The sequence below is a fragment of the Panthera leo genome, chromosome B2 (assembly GCF_018350215.1).
Source record: "Panthera leo isolate Ple1 chromosome B2, P.leo_Ple1_pat1.1, whole genome shotgun sequence".
Taxonomy (NCBI): domain Eukaryota; kingdom Metazoa; phylum Chordata; class Mammalia; order Carnivora; family Felidae; genus Panthera; species Panthera leo.
In genome coordinates this window covers 34,849,499-34,869,958 of record NC_056683.1, presented here as the reverse complement: position 1 = coordinate 34,869,958, position 20,460 = coordinate 34,849,499, and the positions used below count along the sequence as shown (strand labels likewise).

The 20,460-nt window shown below is 41.9% G+C and overlaps 1 protein-coding gene across 2 annotated transcripts in view; it reads left to right on the top strand.

Annotated features, from left to right (window-relative positions):
• STK38 (serine/threonine kinase 38) overlaps nucleotides 1–20,099 on the top strand; it is a 41,962-nt gene extending 21,863 nt beyond the window's left edge. For both annotated transcript variants that reach the window (XM_042938580.1, XM_042938579.1), the window contains exons 6-14: nucleotides 751–874; nucleotides 3,095–3,249; nucleotides 8,438–8,540; nucleotides 9,351–9,412; nucleotides 14,647–14,764; nucleotides 16,047–16,170; nucleotides 16,362–16,457; nucleotides 17,521–17,615; nucleotides 18,092–20,099. In XM_042938580.1, the coding sequence (XP_042794514.1) occupies nucleotides 751–874; nucleotides 3,095–3,249; nucleotides 8,438–8,540; nucleotides 9,351–9,412; nucleotides 14,647–14,764; nucleotides 16,047–16,170; nucleotides 16,362–16,457; nucleotides 17,521–17,615; nucleotides 18,092–18,222 (1,008 nt within the window). In that variant the 3' untranslated portion in view covers nucleotides 18,223–20,099. The remainder of the gene's footprint in view (nucleotides 1–750; nucleotides 875–3,094; nucleotides 3,250–8,437; nucleotides 8,541–9,350; nucleotides 9,413–14,646; nucleotides 14,765–16,046; nucleotides 16,171–16,361; nucleotides 16,458–17,520; nucleotides 17,616–18,091) is intronic.
• The last annotated feature ends 361 nt before the right edge of the window (nucleotides 20,100–20,460 follow it).

Here is a 20,460-nt window from a genome sequence, read left to right as displayed (position 1 = left end):
TGACACTTAGTGTAAGAGGAGAGGGGACAGGATTTGATAATACGCAGTTGTGGTTTGATTACTCTTACATATTTCAAGTCGATAAGGTAAATTTGATAATAAAACATTATTATGAAATAATGTAGTTCTGTCAGTAGTTCTGCCAGTTCTCCCACCTTTTGGCAATTTGGTCTCCCTTGGCTAGATATTTTAGTAAGAGCAGAAAGCTGGAAATACCATAAATTCGAATCAGTAACTCTTCTTAGGTATTCTTGTATTTCCATTCCGTAAGAATTGAGCACATACTCTGTGCACAGCAGCGAACTGAATACTGTGGTATAGTATTCTAGAATTGTCAGCCAGGGCACTGTCATTGCGGACACCATTGCAGACCTGAGGCAGGACTTGTTTAGAGAGTTTCATCTTGGGGACTAATTTTTGTCATAAAAGGTTATTAGGACAAAAAGATGTGCAAAAGAATGGTACTTTTAATTAATCACAGGTTCAATTGACAGCACTGTTAAAGTTGCCGTTTGCATGACAGCCATTCATTTTGTCCTTTTGTAAGCCTTTCATCACTCAAGTGTTCATGACTGAATACCGTCAAGTCCAGTGTTGTCAATTTTGAGTTCATAGGTTTGCCTAAGCATAAATTAGATCTTTTGCATCATCACAATTGAATACTCAAACGGTACTTAACTTGTTTAAACAAATATACAGTCTAATGAAGCAGAGCAAGGCTTGTCATTAATCAAATGCGTATACCTCCAGGTTGGCCACATTCGTGCGGAGCGTGACATTCTAGTGGAGGCAGACAGTTTGTGGGTTGTGAAAATGTTCTATAGTTTTCAGGATAAGCTAAACCTCTACCTAATCATGGAGTTCCTGCCTGGAGGTAATTACTTGACGATGAAAGGTCATTTTTCCTTTTTGTTCTGTGGTTTCTCTCTCACATCAATTAACCCTCCTTTCTGCTTTTAATCGTGTTCACAAAGTTGCTTTCTAAATCTTTTTTAGGTCTGTAAAGGAGGTCAGTAACCTGTCTTGTGCTGGGGTGCCTTTCTACAATTCTTAGTGCCATAAAAGTAACCTTCTCACTCATTCTCATGATTTCAGATGGACATTTCTTTCTTTTATTTTTCTTTTTAAATGTATAGGAATAAACTAGGGACTCTGCCTGCTCTCCTGTCAATGGGAATCACGTATAATCAGTTACCCAAATGACCAGATTGAAGCTATTATGTGATTTGCTTCAACTTTTTATCTTTTGGTATAACTTACATTAATAAGGAGTGAATTTCTCATTACCTATATTAGTAGCCAGACTCAGTCTCTCATTTCTGAGATTTCAAGTTTTACATAACTCAGCATGTGTGTCTCCTAAGACAGCTCCAAAGTAAACCCATAACAGAATATACCATCTGTCCTGGGGAACAGTCTGTTTGCCAGTGAACAGATGAGCTGTGAGCACACTCTGGTGGGGGAAAAAAAGAAAACTTTTTCTCTTTTTGGTTCTATAGCAAAGCAAATGTAACTGTGGCATAATATTTTGATCTTGTGACAACTTTTATTTAGATCTAGGGTCACCAGTTTTTTATGAACAATTGATGAAAGTTAGGGAAGAGTCTGATAGAATGGGGAGAAACTTTTTAACATTTAGATGCTAGTTCTTAAATAGGAATAAGAAGCAGCTCAGTCACCAGCCCCTTGACACGGGTCTCCTCAAGCCTTACACGCCCCGTCTTCCATAGCTTCTCATGTCTCCTGGACCCCGCCCTTTGCCCTCGGTGGAGCTGGCCTCAGAGCCATAGACCATCTGGCTTGAGCTCTCTGATCTGGGCAAACTCTGCTCTCCTGAGCCATAGCACTGAGGCCACACAGCTACCTTAGAGCTGGCCTGAGTGCCCCACCTCCACATCTCTGGTGTGCCTCCAGATGGAATATGTAGCTGTCAGGAATGATTAGGGAATCCTGTTTTTCAAGTCTTGGGTCAAAAAAGAGAGCATAAATGGTTTAATTTTTGCCTGAGTGTAAAATATCCAGTTTTCTCTAAGAATACAAAAAATTCCCCCAAAGTTATAAGTGAAATTCAAAAAGCAGTATGATGCTCTATTAAAATCAGAGGTTTCTTTCTCTTTTCCCTGTTTTCCGACCATAACTGGCTTTATATGGAATCTAAGATGAATCTTTGCTGTTTCTCTTAGCTTTAAACTACTTCTAAATATTTTCTTTGCTTTGCTTTTGTCTAGCCATTGAGTTAGGATCAGAATCTTTTTTTCCCCACCATTTTATGTTGCTGATAGTAAGCAGAAATAATTAAATTTTGACTTTGCAGAAAACTAGGGAGTTTACCTTTTAACTGCTAGAATACTGATCCTGTGTTGTAAAAGTCGCATAAAGCATATTGGTGTATATTTACCTATAGTAACAGTGGAGAAAACACTCTGCTGATCTTGGGGCGTGTTCACCTTGCACTTCTGAGAGGCAGCCATTGCATACCCCAGTATGTAGCATTTTCAGTTCCTTTTTAGCTTTTGTTGACTTACACTGTGCTACCTAAATCTCACCTTTTTATTTATGTTCAGGTGTTTTGTAAACAAATTGGAGAGCTTGTTTTCAGTCTCCTCATGTATTTAGTTTTTGTTTGGCATTTCAGCCTATATTTATAACAATGGCGGTATAACCTATGTGGAAATGGTAGTTTGCAGACAAATTAAAAAGTAAAGTAACTTTTTCCCCTAGTCCAAAAACTTACCCTAAGGAATTTTTTTTTTTTTTAAAGTGTGAGAGAATTTTCCTTTTTCTCTCCAGAATAAAATGGGAATCACTGCTTAGTGGTCAGCATCAGGTTAGGTTAAAAGCATTTTGTTCTCTGTGGCTGTGAATGTTTTACCTTTAAGTATTAGAAACTACTTACCATTTCCACCCATGTCGGCAGTGTGGGTCAGTTTCTGGAACACAAAAGAGTCCTGTTTAGCACTGCCTTATGTAGGCAGATAGGGAAGACCTATCTGAAAACTGGCACTTACTCATGCATTGTTGTGTGTGTGTTTGTGTGTGTGTGTGTGTGTGTGTGTATGTATGTGTGTGTGTTGGCTTTGTATCTTGTTTCCAGGGGACATGATGACCCTGTTAATGAAAAAAGATACCCTGACAGAAGAGGAGACTCAGTTTTATATAGCAGAAACAGTATTAGCAATAGACTCCATTCACCAACTTGGATTCATCCACAGAGACATCAAGCCAGACAACCTTCTCCTGGACAGCAAGGTACTGTGGTGGGGGAATAGCCAGTGTGTATTTCCTCATCTGAGCAATGTCTGCTTTAACACCTGCAATGCTTGTGGTAATCACAGGGAGCCACGGATTGCTTTGTATAGTCTTTGTATAGCTTTCTCTTTTTTTATAGGTAAGTTTGCTGCTACTTCCCCTCTCTGAAAGGTGTATGATTCTATAATTTGAACACTCTTCTTAAAAATAAAGGACATCTTTGAAAATGATTAAGAGGAAAATTGATTTAAAGTTTATTTATTTTGAGAGACAGAGCGAGGGAAGGGCAGAGAGAGGGGGAGAGAGAGAATCCCAAGCAGATACTGCACTGTCAGTGCAGAGCCTGATGTGGGGCTCGATCTCACGAACTGTAGTATCATGACCTGAGCTGAAATCAAGAGTTGGACGCCCTGAAAACTGATTTAGAAGCTTATTTTATAATAAAGCCAAAGGTACCGTCTTTTCCTAGCCCATAATTAACTATAATTTTAGCATATAATTAACTCTACTGATGCATCACCTATTGGGAATCCCTTTGTTGGGCAACCTTATTCTTGAACCCAGTCAAGAACTGGGAAGTAAGGCAAACAAAAACAGCAGTCTGTGCCAGAGTTCAGGTTCCAGATCTTTTGTCCTTTGCTTAAAGAAGAGTCTTGCTCAACCTCTGGACTGGCCTATGTATTCTTTAGCCGTGCAAACGAGTTCAGTTGCTTGTTTTTTTTTTTTTTTTTTTAATTTAAAAAAAAAAAAATTTTTTTAACGTTTATTTATTTTTGAGACAGAGAGAGACAGAGCATGAACGGGGGAGGGTCAGAGAGAGAGGGAGACACAGAATCTGAAACAGGCTCCAGGCTCTGAGCAGTCAGCACAGAGCCCGACGCGGGGCTCGAACTCACGGACCGCGAGATCGTGACCTGAGTCGAAGTCGGACGCTCAACCGACTGAGCCACCCAGGTGCCCCTCAGTTGCTTGGTTTTTAAACTCACAGCAGATCAGAAGAGAACCCCTGTGTTGCTAGGTTTCTGGCTGCTCCTTGGCAGGCCTCCCCACTGTCCAGTCCTCATTTATCTATAAAGTGAGGATATCGATCCAGAGAAGCTCCACAGTCCCTTCCAGCTTTAACATTTTAGGGGTGCTGGGTGGCTCAGTTGGTCAAACGTCTGGCTTATGGCTCAGGTTGCAGTCTCATAGTTCTTGGGTTTGAGCCCTGCATCAGGCTCTCTGCTGTCAGTGTGGAGCCTACCTTGGATCCTCTGTCTCCCTCTCTCTCTGACCCTTCCCTGCTTGTGCTCTCTCTCTCTCTGAAAAAATAAAAATAAACATTAAAAAATTTTTTAGAATGTTCTGTTCTGTTACACAGAATTGTTGTCTGGACTTTTAAAGAGAAAAGTGAATTGAATTCTTTGAGTATTTTTCTGTTCTTTTCTTTTCTTTTCTTTTTTTTATGTATTTAAGTAATCTACACCAACATGTGGCTCAAACTCACAACTCCAACATCAAGAGTCACATGCTCCACCGACTGAGCCAGCCAGGCGTCCCTCTTCTTGTCTTTTAATAGTTTTCTTGCTGTCTTTGAAAAACCTGAACTTGGGGCGCCTGGGTGGCACAGTCGGTTGAGTGTATAACTTCGGCTCAGGTCATGATCTCACAGCCTGTGAGTTCAAGCCCCGTGTCAGGCTCTGTGCTGACAGCTCAGATCCTGGAGCCTGCTTTGGATTCTGTGTCTCCCCCTCTCTCTGCCCCTCTCCCACTCATGCTCTGTCTCTCTCTCTGTGTCGAAAATAAATATTAAAAAATTAAAAAAAAAAAAAAAAAGGAAAAAAAAAGAAAAACCTGAACTTTTGGTGTAGGTTCTTTAAAAAAACTATCTTTCTATTTCAAGAAGGCTGGAGATTTATCAAATAATTTCTTTTTCGTGATCATAAGAATAATGTGTATGCACAGAAGAAAATTTGAACAGTACAAAGAGTTATAAAGAAGAAACATACCTATAATCTCATCATTCAAAGATAACCACTATTTTGGTACAATAGCTTCAATACCTTCTCTGTTTGTGTCTATAATTGATATACAGTTAACATCCTAAAAGTAGCTTGTAGCTTGGTATTCTGCTTTTAAAATGTTAATGTATATATTGGGGCACCTGGGCAGCTCAGTCGATTAAGTGTCTAACTTGATCTTGGCTCAGGTCATGATCTCACAGTTTGTGAGTTGGAGCCCTGCATCAGGCTTTGCACTGGGCATGGAGCCTCCTTAGGATTCTGTCCCTCTCTCTGCCTCTCCCTTGCTTGCTTTCTCCCTCAAAAGTAAATAAATAAGGGGCGCCTGGGTGGCGCAGTCGGTTAAGCGTCCGACTTCAGCTCAGGTCACGATCTCGCGGTCTGTGAGTTCGAGCCCCGCGTCAGGCTCTGGGCTGATGGCTCAGAGCCTGGAGCCTGCTTCCGATTCTGTGTCTCTCTCTCTCTGCCCCTCCCCCGTTCATGCTCTGTCTCTCTCTGTCTCAAAAATAAATAAACGTTAAAAAAAAAATTAAAAAAAAAAAAGTAAATAAATAAACTTAAAAAAAAGAAAGAAAGATTTAGAATCTTCTCTGAAGGTTCTCTGAACCTAAAAAAAATGTTAATGTATATAAACGTATTTTTCTGTCATTCTATGTATATAAATTTTTTTAATGTTTATTTTTGAGAGACAGAGCCAGAGCACAAGCAGGGGAGGGGCAGAGAGAGAGGGAGACACAGAATCCAAAGCAGGCTCCAGGCTCTGAGCTGCCAGCACAGAGCCCGACGTGGGGCTCAAACCCATGAACCATGAGATCATGACCTGAGCCAAAAGTTGGACCCTTAACCGACTGAGCCACCCAGGCGCCCCTCAGATATATTTTAATAAAGCACTGGCCCTACTTTGTGTAGTCAGGTTCAGATGCCCTGATCCTGTGCCCCAGGTGCCTTAGTGCAGGTTTAGTTGCACCCTGTAGTCTCTGTTCAGGTCTAGCAGACATATTGAAAGCCAAGAACTTGGGGCCTCAATATAATGAGGAGGAGTGGGGAACCCTTTTAGGTGCAGGTTTACTCTCTACAAGATGCTAGCCCAGACTTGTAGAAAGATGTTTTCACAAGCGAGCTCATTTCGGTGTTCAACCATACAGATTCTAGAAGTGAAAGTGTAGATGTTTTGAGTTCCTGCCACATACTTAGGATACCTACAGAATTCCCTGAAAATTTAGGCTTGAATAGCATTTGTTCCAGATACTGCTTTTTAAGACACTCTCTTTTCTTAGAGGTGTCCAGGTGAAATGTAATTTTGAGAACTCTAAATTAAACTCTGTTCCTTGACTTATACAACAAGTTGTTTAAAGATCTGAAAAAAATGATACCAGGTTAGCAGGTTCAAATCTGTCTTTGTTTGGCAGTTTACTTTGTTGGGCATATATACACGCATGGGTACACACACACACACGGCCAAACCTAATGGGATTTCTTCAAAACAAAACAAAATAAAACTGACCCATCTGAGCAGGGCTTCTGTAGCCTCATGTATCCTGAGAAGTTTGTATATTAAGGCCCAAGGATGTCCTGGAGGAAGGTGGTATGGATAGATCACAGATGTTGAAGTCTTTGGCCACACCACTTTTTTTTTTTTAAGTTTATTTATTTATTTTGAGAGAGAAAGCAGCAGCAGGGGGTGGGGGTGTGGAACAGAGAGGGAGAGAGAGAATCCCAGGCAGGCTCCACACTATCAGCACGGAGCCTGGTGCGGGGCTTGAACTCACAGACCGTGAGATCATGACCCGAGCTGAAGCCAGGAGCTGGACTCAACTGACTGAACCACCCCGGTGCCCCTGGCCACACCACTTCTAAGTGTGTGACCTTGAGCAATGTAGATCCCTGAGCATCAGGATTCCCTCCCCTATTTTTGGTTTTACCTCCTTATCTACTTGAAATTTCACTACCCCAAGAACACCTGTCTCTTACTTAGAGCTAGTTATGTGCCAGGCACTAGGTTAAGATCTTTACATGCATTAATTGTCATCATTCCTACCAAGAAGATATCATTATCTCCATTTTCCAGGTGGGATCAGGGGATTGGAGAGGGTAAGGGAATCTTGGTCTGGGAGAAGGAACATGGATTGATTTTTGGTTTTGGTTCTGCCATTTCACCAGCAAGCCATTTAATGAGTCTGAGTCAGTGAAATGTGACTTAAGAGTTATAAATGAGATTACACATTTAAAGCGTGGGGCCTGGCTCAGAGGAGGTGTGAGTGTTCCTTGAAGAGTATGATAAAGTCAGACACTTATGACTGAAATACAGTATAGCAACATTTGTCAAGAACTATGTAATAAAGTTTATTCTCTGTCTTTGGAATAATTTATTCCTTGGAATGTATCCTAATGAAATAGTTCAAGCAGAGAAGAAGTTATATGAACAAAGATTTATTTACTCATTAACAATCATTTATTAAGACCATCCTCTGTACCGTGCATGGTTAGATTTGGGGGCACAGACCCTCTCTATCACAGGGTGCTTATAATCCACATTACATGGAGTGAGGAATTAGAAATGGAATAAACACCCAGTATGAGGAGGATGGTTAGGTAAACAATGATGTACTAAGTCATTTGAATATTATGTACACATTAAAAATGGTGATTTTGAAGACCATATAGAAACACAGGAATATTTGAGTGCATTAGGTTAAGAAGTAGTAAGAATATCTTTATTTTTTTAAGTTTATTTTGAGAGAGCGAGGGGCGGAGAGAGAGGGAGAGGGCGAGAATCCCAAGCAGGCTCTGCATATCAGCGCGGAGCCTGACTTGGGGCTTAAACTTACAGACTGCGAGATCACAACCTGAGCTGAAACCAGGAGCCAGACGCTTAACCGACTGAGCCACCCAGGAGCCCCAAGAAGTAGTAAAAGTATTTTTAGATGCCATGGAGAGTTCAACTATGTTGGGAATTTTATGTTTGGACAAAAAGATAATATGTAAGAATTGAAATACTTTTATTCGAATAATAGGATTTGGGGTGATCTTTTAAAAATTTATTTTTAATTTATTTTTCCCTATAATCAAAGAAAAAAAGACAGTATACTTTGTGGAGGTGTATTGGATACTATAAGGAGCTAGAGAACAGAATGTTTGTTCTACATCCATGAATGTTCATCCATTACCTTGTTTCTTCTTCCCCATAGGGCCACGTGAAGCTTTCTGACTTTGGCCTTTGCACAGGACTGAAAAAAGCACATAGGACTGAATTTTATAGGAATCTGAACCACAGCCTCCCCAGTGATTTCAGTAAGTGTAAACAATGATGTTAGCCTTTTTATCCCTTACCTGGGCATAGAAGAGCTGTTACCCTGGTAACCAAAATATGCAGGACAGATTAGGAGATTCTCCTGGCATGAATCTAGAGAATAAAAATATCTTCTCAGGTGTGCCTGTGGTTTTTATTGTATGTGAGGCAAGATGAGTGCTACCAGATGTACTAAGGCTGATGTTGCAAAGAGCCTTCTTTGGAGCTCTACTGAGAAGGTTACTGGGGATGAATGTGGGGCAGGCAAGCAAAAGTAGTAGAGGAAAATGTCCTGGGACCAGCTCCAGATTAGATTTATCCCAGGTGCTTCTTTCTGTTGTGGCAGGAAGACATTGATCTTTATGAGTGTTACTTTCACTCCAGTCCTGTCAAACCATTGAAACTGTGTGGTACAGTTACAGTTTATCCTGGAGAACTTAAGCCAAAAATGTACTATAAATTCAGAAGTCTCTGATTATGTACCAAGTACTATTCTTGGAAACTTGATGGTAGCTTTGAGAAATTATCAATGTCTAGGTCCACTTTGGGACCTTTGCTTCTGATGAAACTGTATTCCCCGTAATTCTGATGAAGGCCTGGCCACATGATCCACGTGACTGTATGATTCTTTGAGCTAATGCTTCAGTGCCTTTGATTTGGATTTACAGACTTGCTGGGAAGTGTTATTCAGAGTTACTAATGTATGGGCAGAAAAGCAAAACTTTAAGGCTTCATGTGGCTTGAACCAGCCCAAAAAAGTAGTAAACATACCTGTTTGAACTTTGATTAGAACTTGTCGTCTCTACTTTTAGCTTTCCAGAACATGAATTCCAAAAGGAAAGCAGAAACCTGGAAAAGAAATAGACGTCAGCTAGTAAGTAATATCTGTGGCTTCTTAAATGCTACAAACCAAGTATGAACAAATTTTAAAAATAGGTACATAAATTTGCATTCAGTAAATGTTTACAGCACATCTGTTCCTTGCTTTTAAGATTATCTTAATAGAACGCTGTCATTGTGTCCGTGGAGCGAAAGGTAATCTTTTGAAGGAGGGAAGATAGTATTGTTCAGGTTGTGACATTTTCAGTGGAGGACTTCATTTTGAGTTCTTACGTTCGTGACAAGCCCTTTCCTTCCTACTCCCCTTGTTGCCTGTTTTTATGGTGGTAAAGGGGTTATCTTTAAGCTGGAGGTCTCTCAAGATGAAACTAAGTTACAAATACCTACCCAGAACTTTAAGGCAGTGGGTCTCAAACTTTTACAATTTTGATTCACTTAGGCAAGTCAAGACTCTTCAATTCACCTGCCCCACCCTTTCCTACCTTGTGGTGGAAAAGAGGACTTAGTGATAAAAATTGGAGAGCAGTTTAAGGGAAGTGCTTATAATTTACTTTATAAGTATTTAAGTATATACACATGAAATTATGTCCTACAAGCTTAAAAATAAGTAACATTATTGCATTTACCTATTGATAGTATGTTGGAAGTTATTTAAATAAGTATAGATTAACCAGTGAAATATTGCAGTCTAGGCAAACTTTTATTCCGAATCATTCATTTATATTTGAAGTGCAGTCCAGTGTCTAGTTCTTGGAAAATTATTGACCGGACATCATAGAAATGTGTATCACGACATTCTTAGGCTTTGTTAGAAGCCCATAGCAAATGAGGTAAATGATGGTAAAGTTAAACTAACAACTGGTCTTAGGAAGCAAGAGTAGCGGCTGGGGAAAATGATGACTAACTCGGAATGATGGCCACGCACATGTATCATCTAGAAATGGCGGCACCTCTGCTAGTCGGTGTATACGGTAGTGACTTGGCAGGTTTGTCAAATAGTGTGTTCGGTCAGACTTCTTATTCTTAGTGAAACGCTGAATCAGAGTTCTCTGTAGTATCTTTAGTAACTCATTGAGTAGGTCGCTGGTAGTAGCTGGCTGTCATGGTGAAAAAGGATGCCTGTAAGGTTAAGAAAGCATCAAAAGAAAGGCTTGCATTTTTTGATTTGAGGCCCACTGGTAGGCCTCAGACCATGCTATGAGCATAATGAATATTTTTGTTAAACCTGGGCCGTGGAGGAGGCATGGTCTTAAACCAAACACTTCTGGAGATGTGGTAACTGAAATTCATCTTTGTTATCTTTTTTCTAACGTTAACTTGGGGATACTTAAGGTTGGTATAGTCAGTCACATCATAGTCTCCTTTCCTTAGGAACTCTGATACTCTTGAAGTGTTTGAATTCTATATGTGGTTGAAAAACTGTTTACATAGCGTGTTGAGGGTTAGGAAATGCCAGGAACAAATTTGATCAGATGCTTCTATTGTGTCTCTCCATAGAGCAGTAGATCTTAACCTTGGCTGCACATCAGAATCACCTGTGGACTTCAGAACCTATTGATGTCTGGGTCCCACTCCCAGAGATTGATTCGGTTGGTTTGGGGCATATAATCTGTGTATTTGATTTTTTGAAAGGACTCTGGGTGATTTTACTGTATAGTGAAGGTTGAGGGCCTCCACTAAAGAGACCGTTTCTTAAATAGTAGCTCCTGCATTATTGGGAAACTGATATTTACCTGTGTTTTGGAAGCTAACATAAGATAAGGCTCTTCTGTGATTTTTTATTATTTTTTTTTAAAGCAAGCCAGGGTTTAACTTTTGGCCACTGGGCTAAAATATTTATATTTGTTTTTTTAAGTAATCTCTGCCCAACGTGGGACTCGAATTTACAACCTTGAGGTGAAGTTACATGCTCTACCAACTGAGCCACCAGGCACCCCAATCCCTGGTTTTATAATACAAATCTTTTAACAAATAAGATTTACTTAGCGCTTGGCTTTGCTGTAATAAATCTACTTTCTGAATTGAAGGGTTGCTGTAGTTTCTTCGCCTTTATAATTAGAATGAAAATACTTCTTGGGGAGGGTCCAGTCCGTGTCTCAGACTTTATTTTTACTTACTTCTTTATTTAAAGTTATTTATTTTTTTTGAGAGAGAGCAAGCATGCGTGCACATTGGAGCAGGGGGTGGGGCAGAGAGAAGGGAGAAGGAGAGAGAGAATCCCAAGCGGGCTCCATCTATCCCATGAACTGTGAGATCGTGACCTGAGCTGAAATCAAGAGTCAGATGCCTAAACAACTGAGTCACCCAGGCGCCCCCATGTCTCAGACTTTGAAACAACTGGCATTTCTGTTATTTAATATTTGTATTTAAGAGAAAACCATGTAAAAAAGAAAAAACAATGTACAATTCTATATGGAAAAAATGGATTCCTGCCTTACAGTATACACAAAAATAAATTGTAGATGGAAAATAAAACTTGAAAAATTTTAGAAGAAAGAACAGGGCAGTGTATTCATGATCTTGGAGTAAGGAAGGATTTTTTTTTTTTTTTTAAATATGAAGATAAGTACCGGTCATAAAACTTGATTTTACTACTTTAAAGGAAAAAAAACCCTTCTGTATATTGAAAGACATAAACAAATGAAAAATAAGCCACATGCTCCCACTGCTTTGGGATTATCTTATAATTCATGTGCATGCCCTACAAGCAGCACTTCTGCCCCTAGTCATATGGTCTGGGGCATCTTGTGCTTGGGAACCAGGAGCCATGGATAAGAATGTTCACTGCATTTTTGCAATAGCAAAAAACTGGAACTAACCCAGTGTCCATAGACAGGAAAATGGTTACACTGTGGGATAGAATATTTTACAACCATGAAAATAGTTGAACTACAGCTGCATGTGACATCATGGACCAATTTTAGGAACAAGACATTGAGAAGAAAAATAGCAGAAGACTGCATGTAGAATGACATCATTTTTACAAAGCCCCAAAATAAAACTAAGATCTCATTTAGAGAGAGACGTGGGCAAAATTAAATTTCTTTAGGAATGATAAACAAAATTGACCTGTAAGGTCAGATTAGGAGGTTAGGAGAGGTGGGCTGACAGAAGGGAGAGGAGTGCAAATTTAGGTCTAATGACATTGGGAATAATTCAGTTCTTTAGTTGAACTTATAGTTATTCATTTTTATTATCATGCCTCATAATTTGATAATCACACATTTTTGGGTATATAATAAATTATCACATCACTTAAAAATGATAATAAAAATGATAATCCTCACACTGGGAGAAGATATTTTCAATTTCTAAAACTAAAAAGGATTAATTTCCTGAATCCCAGGATTAATGCCGTGATTCATAGAGAATTCCAATGAATCAATTAAAAAAAAAAAAGATAATGCAACTAAAAAAACAAACGGGCAAAGGATCTGAATGGGAATTCACAGAAAAAAGACCTGAGTGGCTAATTAATATATAAATACATGTTCAAGCTTACTAGAAATAAAGGGAATGCAAATTAAAACATAAGATCCCATTTCATGTTCATCAGATTGGCAAAAATTAGAAAGTCTGACAAAACCAAGTGTTGGTGAGATATGGAATACCAGGAGCTCATCCCCGCTGGGGGTGTTTAAATGGGTATAACCACTTTGGAGGCTAGTTGGAAGACATCTGGTTAAGTTGGAGATGTTCATAATGCAAGACCCAGTGATACTGTTTCTGGTATATCCTCGAGAGAAATTCTCACTGTAGTGCCTAGGAGGTGTCACGGGAATGTTTACTCAGGTGTTGTCATAGTGAAACATTAGAAGCAACAGAAGAATGGATAAAAAAAACATTATGACATTTGTATAATGGACAGGTGTACAGCAGTGAAATGGGTGAGCCAGAGCTCTGTGAATAAATCTCAAAATCATAATGTTAAGTTAAATAAGCAAGTTGTAGCATTATGTAGAATAATTAAGCACCAGATGAAACCTTTTATTAAAAGTTGAAATGTTCGGGAAGTAATATCATGCCAGTTATGCAAATATTCATACAAGCATAGCACTGCAACTTTAGGGTGGTTTTGACTTCAGTAGGAGAGGAGGGAGGATCTGGTTTTAATTGTGTAGTTTTGTGTTTAAAAAAGTTGATCTGAGACAAATATGGCGGATTATTCATCTTGTTAGTATGGGCAGTTGGTACACGTGTGTTGTATTGTCCTGTTTTTTTTTTTCTGTATGTTTGCAGTATTCCTTAGTAAATATTTTCCAAAGACAACACAGGTATACTTTTTTTTATTTTAGAAGTTCTACAAGGGCGCCTAGGTGGCTCAGTTGGTCGGGCATCCGACCTCAGCTCAGGTCATGATCTCGCAGTTTGTGAGTTCAGGCCCCGCGTCGGGCCCTGTGCTGACAGCTCAGAGCCTGGAGTCTTCTTCGGATTCTGTGTGTCCTCCTCTCTCTGCCCCTCTTCCACTCGTGTGCTCTCTCTCTCTCTCAAAAATAAATAAATGTTAAAAAAAAAAGTACTATAATATCAGAAGCACTTAGATAAATCTGAGTCTTCTGTGTTGTAAACTCTCAAATTCTGAGCACAGTGGAAGGCTCTGAGTGTACTTCCCCCTAGTATTGTAGTCCTTGTATATGACAGTAGATTACTTGAATTTAGAAAAATTTCCCCTAAGAACTATTTACATAAATAAGTTTGGTAAATTGATGTAAATCTCTAACCTATAGGATATGACTAGCTTGTGATAGATAATAAAGCTTCCCTTTATGATTTTGTCAAATCGAGGAATGTTGGTGGTAGAAAGAGGGAGGATTTAGACAAGGTACTAAATTTGCACACTGAGCTCTGCCACTTAACTAGTTCTGAGCCTGTGAACAAAGCTGCTTTGGGAGTTAGATTTTTTGTATCTGCAAAGTTGGACTACTAAAGTCCTCTTTACCGAGTTGTGTCAGGACTAAATAGGCTCATAAGCATTTAAGTACAGAGCCTGGCATTCTCTGGGTATTCAGTCACTTACGGTACTAGTGAACATGGATCCTGTGTCCTGGTGGACTGTGGGCTTTGGCTGTATTTGGGAATGGTCTCTCGCCTCACTGTTCATTTTGGAAGTGCTCTGGCAAATCAGACTTGCCATGAAGCTCCTGGGCCATCCTGTGCAGTTAGTTTGGGGGTAGCCGTAGATGGTGCTTGAAACCTTTGGTCTCTGGAGCAGAACTCTGGGCACCCTCCTGCCTGCTGAGCCCCCCTGATGCGTGCTACCTGTTTCAGGCTTTCTCCACAGTAGGCACTCCTGACTACATTGCTCCTGAGGTGTTCATGCAGACCGGGTACAACAAGCTCTGTGATTGGTGGTCGCTCGGCGTGATCATGTACGAGATGCTTATCGGTAAGTTGCATGCTTTCAGGGGGCTTTCTCTGTGCAGCCAGGGTTGAGTCGCATACTGATAATAGACTGTTTCGATTAGGGGTGGTCTAAGCACTTCTCCCCTCTTGTCTTTCAACGTGAAGTTTCCTAGGCAGAAAGCTTGGCCGTCAAATAGCCAAGTATATTCTCTGGCCTGCTGGCATCCTGCGGTTGCTTTGCTGATCATTTATCCATTCTGCATTTTCATCCTCTCCATCTGGCAGCTCTTTCAGTCACTGACATTTGTTAAACATTCGTTGTATGCAGGGAACTTTAACTGGGCATTGCCTCACATACTCTTCACTTATTTGCTGTCCCCTTCCTTTCTCTAAGCCTTCAAAGCATGGAATCCTCTGATCTCTCTCCCTCTTATTTGGATGGTGTGTCTGGGTATTTGGGGGACACTCTGGTCGGCGGGGGGTGGAGTGGTCATATGCCCGAGAGCACTAGAAGAGTAAGTGTATCGTGGCTGCACTGAGTGATTCTGTGGGTGACTAGTGTGGCCTCTGGCGGCATTGTCTCTGGAGACGCTGGATGGATGCCGGTGGAGGCAGATGTAATCTGTGTGGAGAGCACGCGGAGTAATATGGTATGAGAGTATTTATCCTCTTGCCTGTAGTTCTCAGTAAGAGGCATGGTGGTCACTTTTAAAGCCTGTGGTTTTTTTTTTTTTTTTTCTTTTTATGTTTGTTTATTTCTGAGACAGAGACAGAGCACAAGCGGGGGAGGGGAGAGAGAGAGGGAAATACAGAATCCAAAGCAGGCTCCAGGCTCTGAGCTGTCAGCTCAGAGCCCGACGTGGGGCTCGAACCCACCAACTGCGAGATCACGACCTGAGCCGAAGTCGGACGCTTAATGGATTGAGCCATCCAGGCGCCTCCCTGTTTTTTTTCTTACCAACTTGTTTGGCACTTTACCCGCGTAAGGATATTCCTAGAACGGAGTCATTTCTTAATGATGTTCCACCCTTTCCTTCTTCTTTGGGCGCAGTGGTTTCCATGTGTGCAGCCTCTGTGTGTCCTCCCTTCTTTTCCCAACTTCAGCTCTGAGCCGGCTCCTTTTGTGGTACCAGAAGCACAAACTCACTTTGAGTTTAGGAGTTTGGGGGAGAATGAAAAATTAGTTCAGATGTTTTCTGGAATGAGTGGAAATCTTGTGCGTGTCATGGAGGGTTGAAGATATATAGAATCATCTTAAGGAGAATACTTCAGGCGGATTCAAAGTTCTGGGATGTAAAAGCTCTGAAGTGCTTTTTTTATTACAGGCTACCCACCTTTCTGTTCTGAGACCCCTCAAGAGACATATAAGAAGGTGATGAACTGGAAAGAAACTCTGACTTTTCCTCCAGAAGTTCCTATTTCTGAGAAAGCCAAGGATCTAATTTTGAGGTATTAGAGAACACCTCCCACCCAGGCTTTTTGACATGAATGAATTCATATTTTTAAACTTAAATTATTACCTGGGTCTGCCCCCTGCTCTCTCCCATCCCTCTGTTTAAAAAAGGGGGGGAGGGGGGCGTTCTTTTTCTTTTTCCAAAGAGATTACTTGAGGTATGCTGAAAGGCCTCTGTGTTTTCCAGATTCTGCTGTGAGTGGGAACATAGAATTGGAGCCCCTGGAGTTGAGGAAATCAAAAGTAACTCTTTTTTTGAAGGCGTTGACTGGGAACATATCAGGTATAGCCATATAAAAGTTTTTGGGATTATTTTAGAAAGTCTGTAATTTGTTTAATAGTAATTTAGAAACACTGTTATTGGTAAGTCACGTAAGGGAAGAGAGCTGCTCAGAGATTCAGGGTCTTTTCTTGTCTTTGTTCGCGGTGAGGATTGGGAGTTGGGGCTTCCTGTCAGCCGTGTGGCGTGGGGTATGGGGAAGCCAGCAGTTATTTCCAGAGTGAAGTGAACTTCGGGTTCTGTGGTGAAGGGAGCACCTAGGAAGCACGTTGCCCTTGCTTTCACCTAGAACACACCAGCTTCTCTATACCAGGGGGCCACCAGCAGGGCTGTCCCCACGCACAGGGAGGTAGGGAAGAAAGTGGAAGAAGGATGGGGGTGGGGAGGGAGGTGGACGGGGCCACGGTGGCGGTTGCGGAGCGCAGCCAGTGGCAGCAACAGCCTGCACCGCCTGCTGCCGTCCGACCTTCTTACTCAGGTTGGTTGGTTGCCAGACAGAAGGCGAAGACGTCATCTCTCGTGATTGTGTTCTGACTTACATTCCTGTAAGTTTTACCTCCGCCTCAGCCACTCTCTTTGTTGACAACCTCTGGTAGAAGGAGGCGCAGAGCCTTTCGTGAGGGAGCACCCAGAGGTTTACTTGCCCTTTTTACAGACAGGGCAGGCCTTGAGGGGAGTGCATTAAGTTTAGATTTTCGTTTTTCTCACTATTTTTGTCTTTCTTCCCAGCTGTGAAAAATTGTTATTTGTATTTTTTCATTTGGTTTGGATGCGGTCAGGTGGCGTGGTCGCTCGGTGTCGCGAGCTTTTCAGAGAAAGTAAATGCTGCCTGCCAACGGATAGTCCTCCCACGTCAGACCCAGGGGCTTTTTAAGTTTATTTATTTTGAGAGCGAGCGAGTGAGTGAGCACAGGCCGGGGAGGGGCAGACAGCAAGAGAGAGAATCCCAAGCAGGCTCTGTGCTATCAGCGCCCCGACCAGAGGGCTTTTTTGGAGAAAGACTTAATCAGCAGTGATGCGCGTGATTACTGACCACAGTCATTTTTGACATGTCTGTTCTTGGCAGAGAGAGACCTGCTGCAATATCTATTGAAATCAAAAGCATCGATGATACCTCAAACTTCGATGAGTTTCCGGAGTCTGATATCCTTAAGCCAACAGGTAATATCACCAACACTGCCTCCTGCTGCCTCATAGGTACATCATTTCCGCTCCCATTTTGGGGTTGTGTTTACAAGTCAGGTAGAGGAACGTCAGTTCTTTCGGTTCTTTGCGAGTAGTTTTCCAGTGCTAATGCTGGGCAGCAGTGACACCGTGTCGAATGGAGACTGAATACAAACTCCCATGTTTGAACTGGATGGGTAAATCACACAGGTTTGTTCTTTGGTTTTTATTTGTTACATTAAAGGTTAGATAACCTGAAATGACAGAAGTGGGAAAATACAACTTTTAAAGTATCCGTGAAAAATAGGAGGTTCAAAGAACATAGGCAAGCAAACGCAGGCAGTTCGCAGAGTGAAAAACAATGTTTCCCAAATAGAAACTGTGGTATCTTCTTCAGAATGTCATGTCTTCAGTACTGAGTAGTCCATTCGGGTGAGGCAGTGAATCAATTCTCACATCTATTTCTTTCCCAGTGGCTACAAGTAATCACCCTGAGACTGACTACAAGAACAAAGACTGGGTCTTCATCAATTACACATACAAGCGCTTTGAGGGCCTCACGGCTCGGGGGGCAATACCTTCCTACATGAAAGCAGCAAAATAGTATCCTTGAACTAGAACCCTAAATGGAGCGGAGTTCTTTGTACAACATTGCGGTTTTCCTCTCACATGCTCTTTTGAAAGAGTTTCCAAGAAGTTTCCGGAACCCACCGGTGTGTCATGGTAAACTCCTGAAATGCGATAGTAAGTGGAGTCTCTTCCGTAATGCATCCGAAAACCTGTAGAACAAAGACGACCATTTCTACTGCATCGGCCATAAACAGCTGTGCTGCTTCTTCAGAAGCATCGTGAGCCAATTTGATAGAGGTTTTAAAAAACTCGTTTTCCTAAGTTCATCAGAATGAAGGAGAAAAAACAGCCATCATCAAACATTATTGAGATTGTAACACGTACTTACTGAATATCAGCCAATTTCTATGATTTTTGTGACAGACACGCTTTCTGCCAAGCCCACCAAGTATTTCTTTTCCTTTACAGCTAAAAGCTCCATAGTACTAAGGAAATAAAGCAATAACGAAAGCCTCAGCAGCCAGCACTCTGGCTGAAGGAGATGCCCCACCGTCCTCTGAGGGGGTGGTGGGGGGCTTCTCCCCATACCTCGGCCTCGGGCGAGTGGCTTGGATAGCCACCATTCACGGTGCACTTTATTTATGGTACTAGCATAAAGACCCGCAATCCAGTGATTTCTCTCCTCCTGCCCATCTAAAATACTCAAGCTGCTTTTCTGAGTGTTGATGGGGGATACTAGCTCCATCTCTCACTGCTTTCAGAAGGCCCAGAAGCCACGGGGCCTTGCCAAGGAGTCCCAGATCACGGGGAAAACCTTCAGTGTCTCTTCATGGCCGTATCAGAAAATCCGTAAGACGGACGTTGTTGTGGACCAGCGATAGCCGCAGGCGCTGCCAGCAGGAACTCGGTTCCTTCCTGGGAACACAGCAGGGAGAGTCCGGGCAGAGGCAGGAAGCCTGGAACCTCTCTTGGCTAAGGTGCTGCTCCTGCTTGGTCTCTGGAACCTCCTTGGAAGTGAAGGAACCAGCCCCCTAGAAAGTGCAGAGCCAGCCTACGAATCCGTGTAAAGTTCACTCCTCAGTCCTTGATGCAGCTGTGTTTTGTCTTCTCTCTCGGTATTTCTCCTCTCCGATTTAAGTAACCATTTTGCCTTGGAATCATGATTACGAATTTTTCCTTTGCAGATGCCTTCCTGGGGGATGCGCCTCCACCCAAAGGGTAGCCTGCAGCTCTGGCTGACCAGGCCTCTCCGCTGTGGCATTCTCACGAGAGACCCTCTGAATTTTAGCACAAAGTGCCTTTTCTTTCACAGCTGCCACCACCTTTAGAGGAATTTTGCTGCGTCAGAAAAATGTGGAGGCTCCATTTTAATGCATTATTTTAAAATTTTTGATGACTCTTCAAGCATCATTTGCACCTGTGTGGTAATTTTGCCTGTTGCAAAGCATCATGGCCAAGCTACAACTGGGAGTCTGCTTTCTGCTAGGCTTGAGGTTAGGATCAACTTGACAGTGTGTCCTAGCTCAGCCATTCAGCAAAGAAAAATGGGGTAATATCAGAGTTACAGTAGTAAATGAAACTGCTTTGGGTTTTAATGTCTTAGAGGAAGAAAAAAAAGGAATATAGGGAAGTATTAACTTTGGATGAAGGTAATGTTTGCCCCTTAATCTTTCATTCGTGGTCTGTTAGTGACAAGGAAGTAAATGGGATTCTTTTGTGTAACTTGGTAGTTCCTTTGTATTACCCAATAGTTGACGTTTTGATCCCCAGGTGTTTTGCAAGTATGTGTGGTAAGCACGCTCAAGAGAAGTTAACAGGAGTGGTGATGGTGTGTGGGGAGTGGCAGGGGATGGTTTGTTTTAGGGGAAAATGCCCACATTTTAAACTTCTGAATAAAACTGTGTGAGAAAACACCGTGAACCTGATGTGTTTTAAAGCAAGTGTGGCTTGTGACTCTAAGGGGCAGAGTGCTGGTGGCTTCTTCCAGCCCCTTTGTCTGCGGACCATTGCATATGCAGGCAGAGTGTTTTTCTGTCTCGGGGAGGCTGGGACCTACTTTCGCGTTAGCTGAGAACGCGTCTTCTGAATCGGTGTTTGTGTGAGAGCCGCTCCTCTGTTGACCCTGAGCGTCTGTTCTTCCCACCGGCTGCAGGGCTGCACGGTGGGGTCTCCCCCTGCAGCTAGGCCGAGGGCAGAGTGGCTGACAAAAATGCCGTCAGTTGGCAGGTCCTTTGTACAGCTGTTTACCCCGCCTGGGGTCAACCGGGAACCT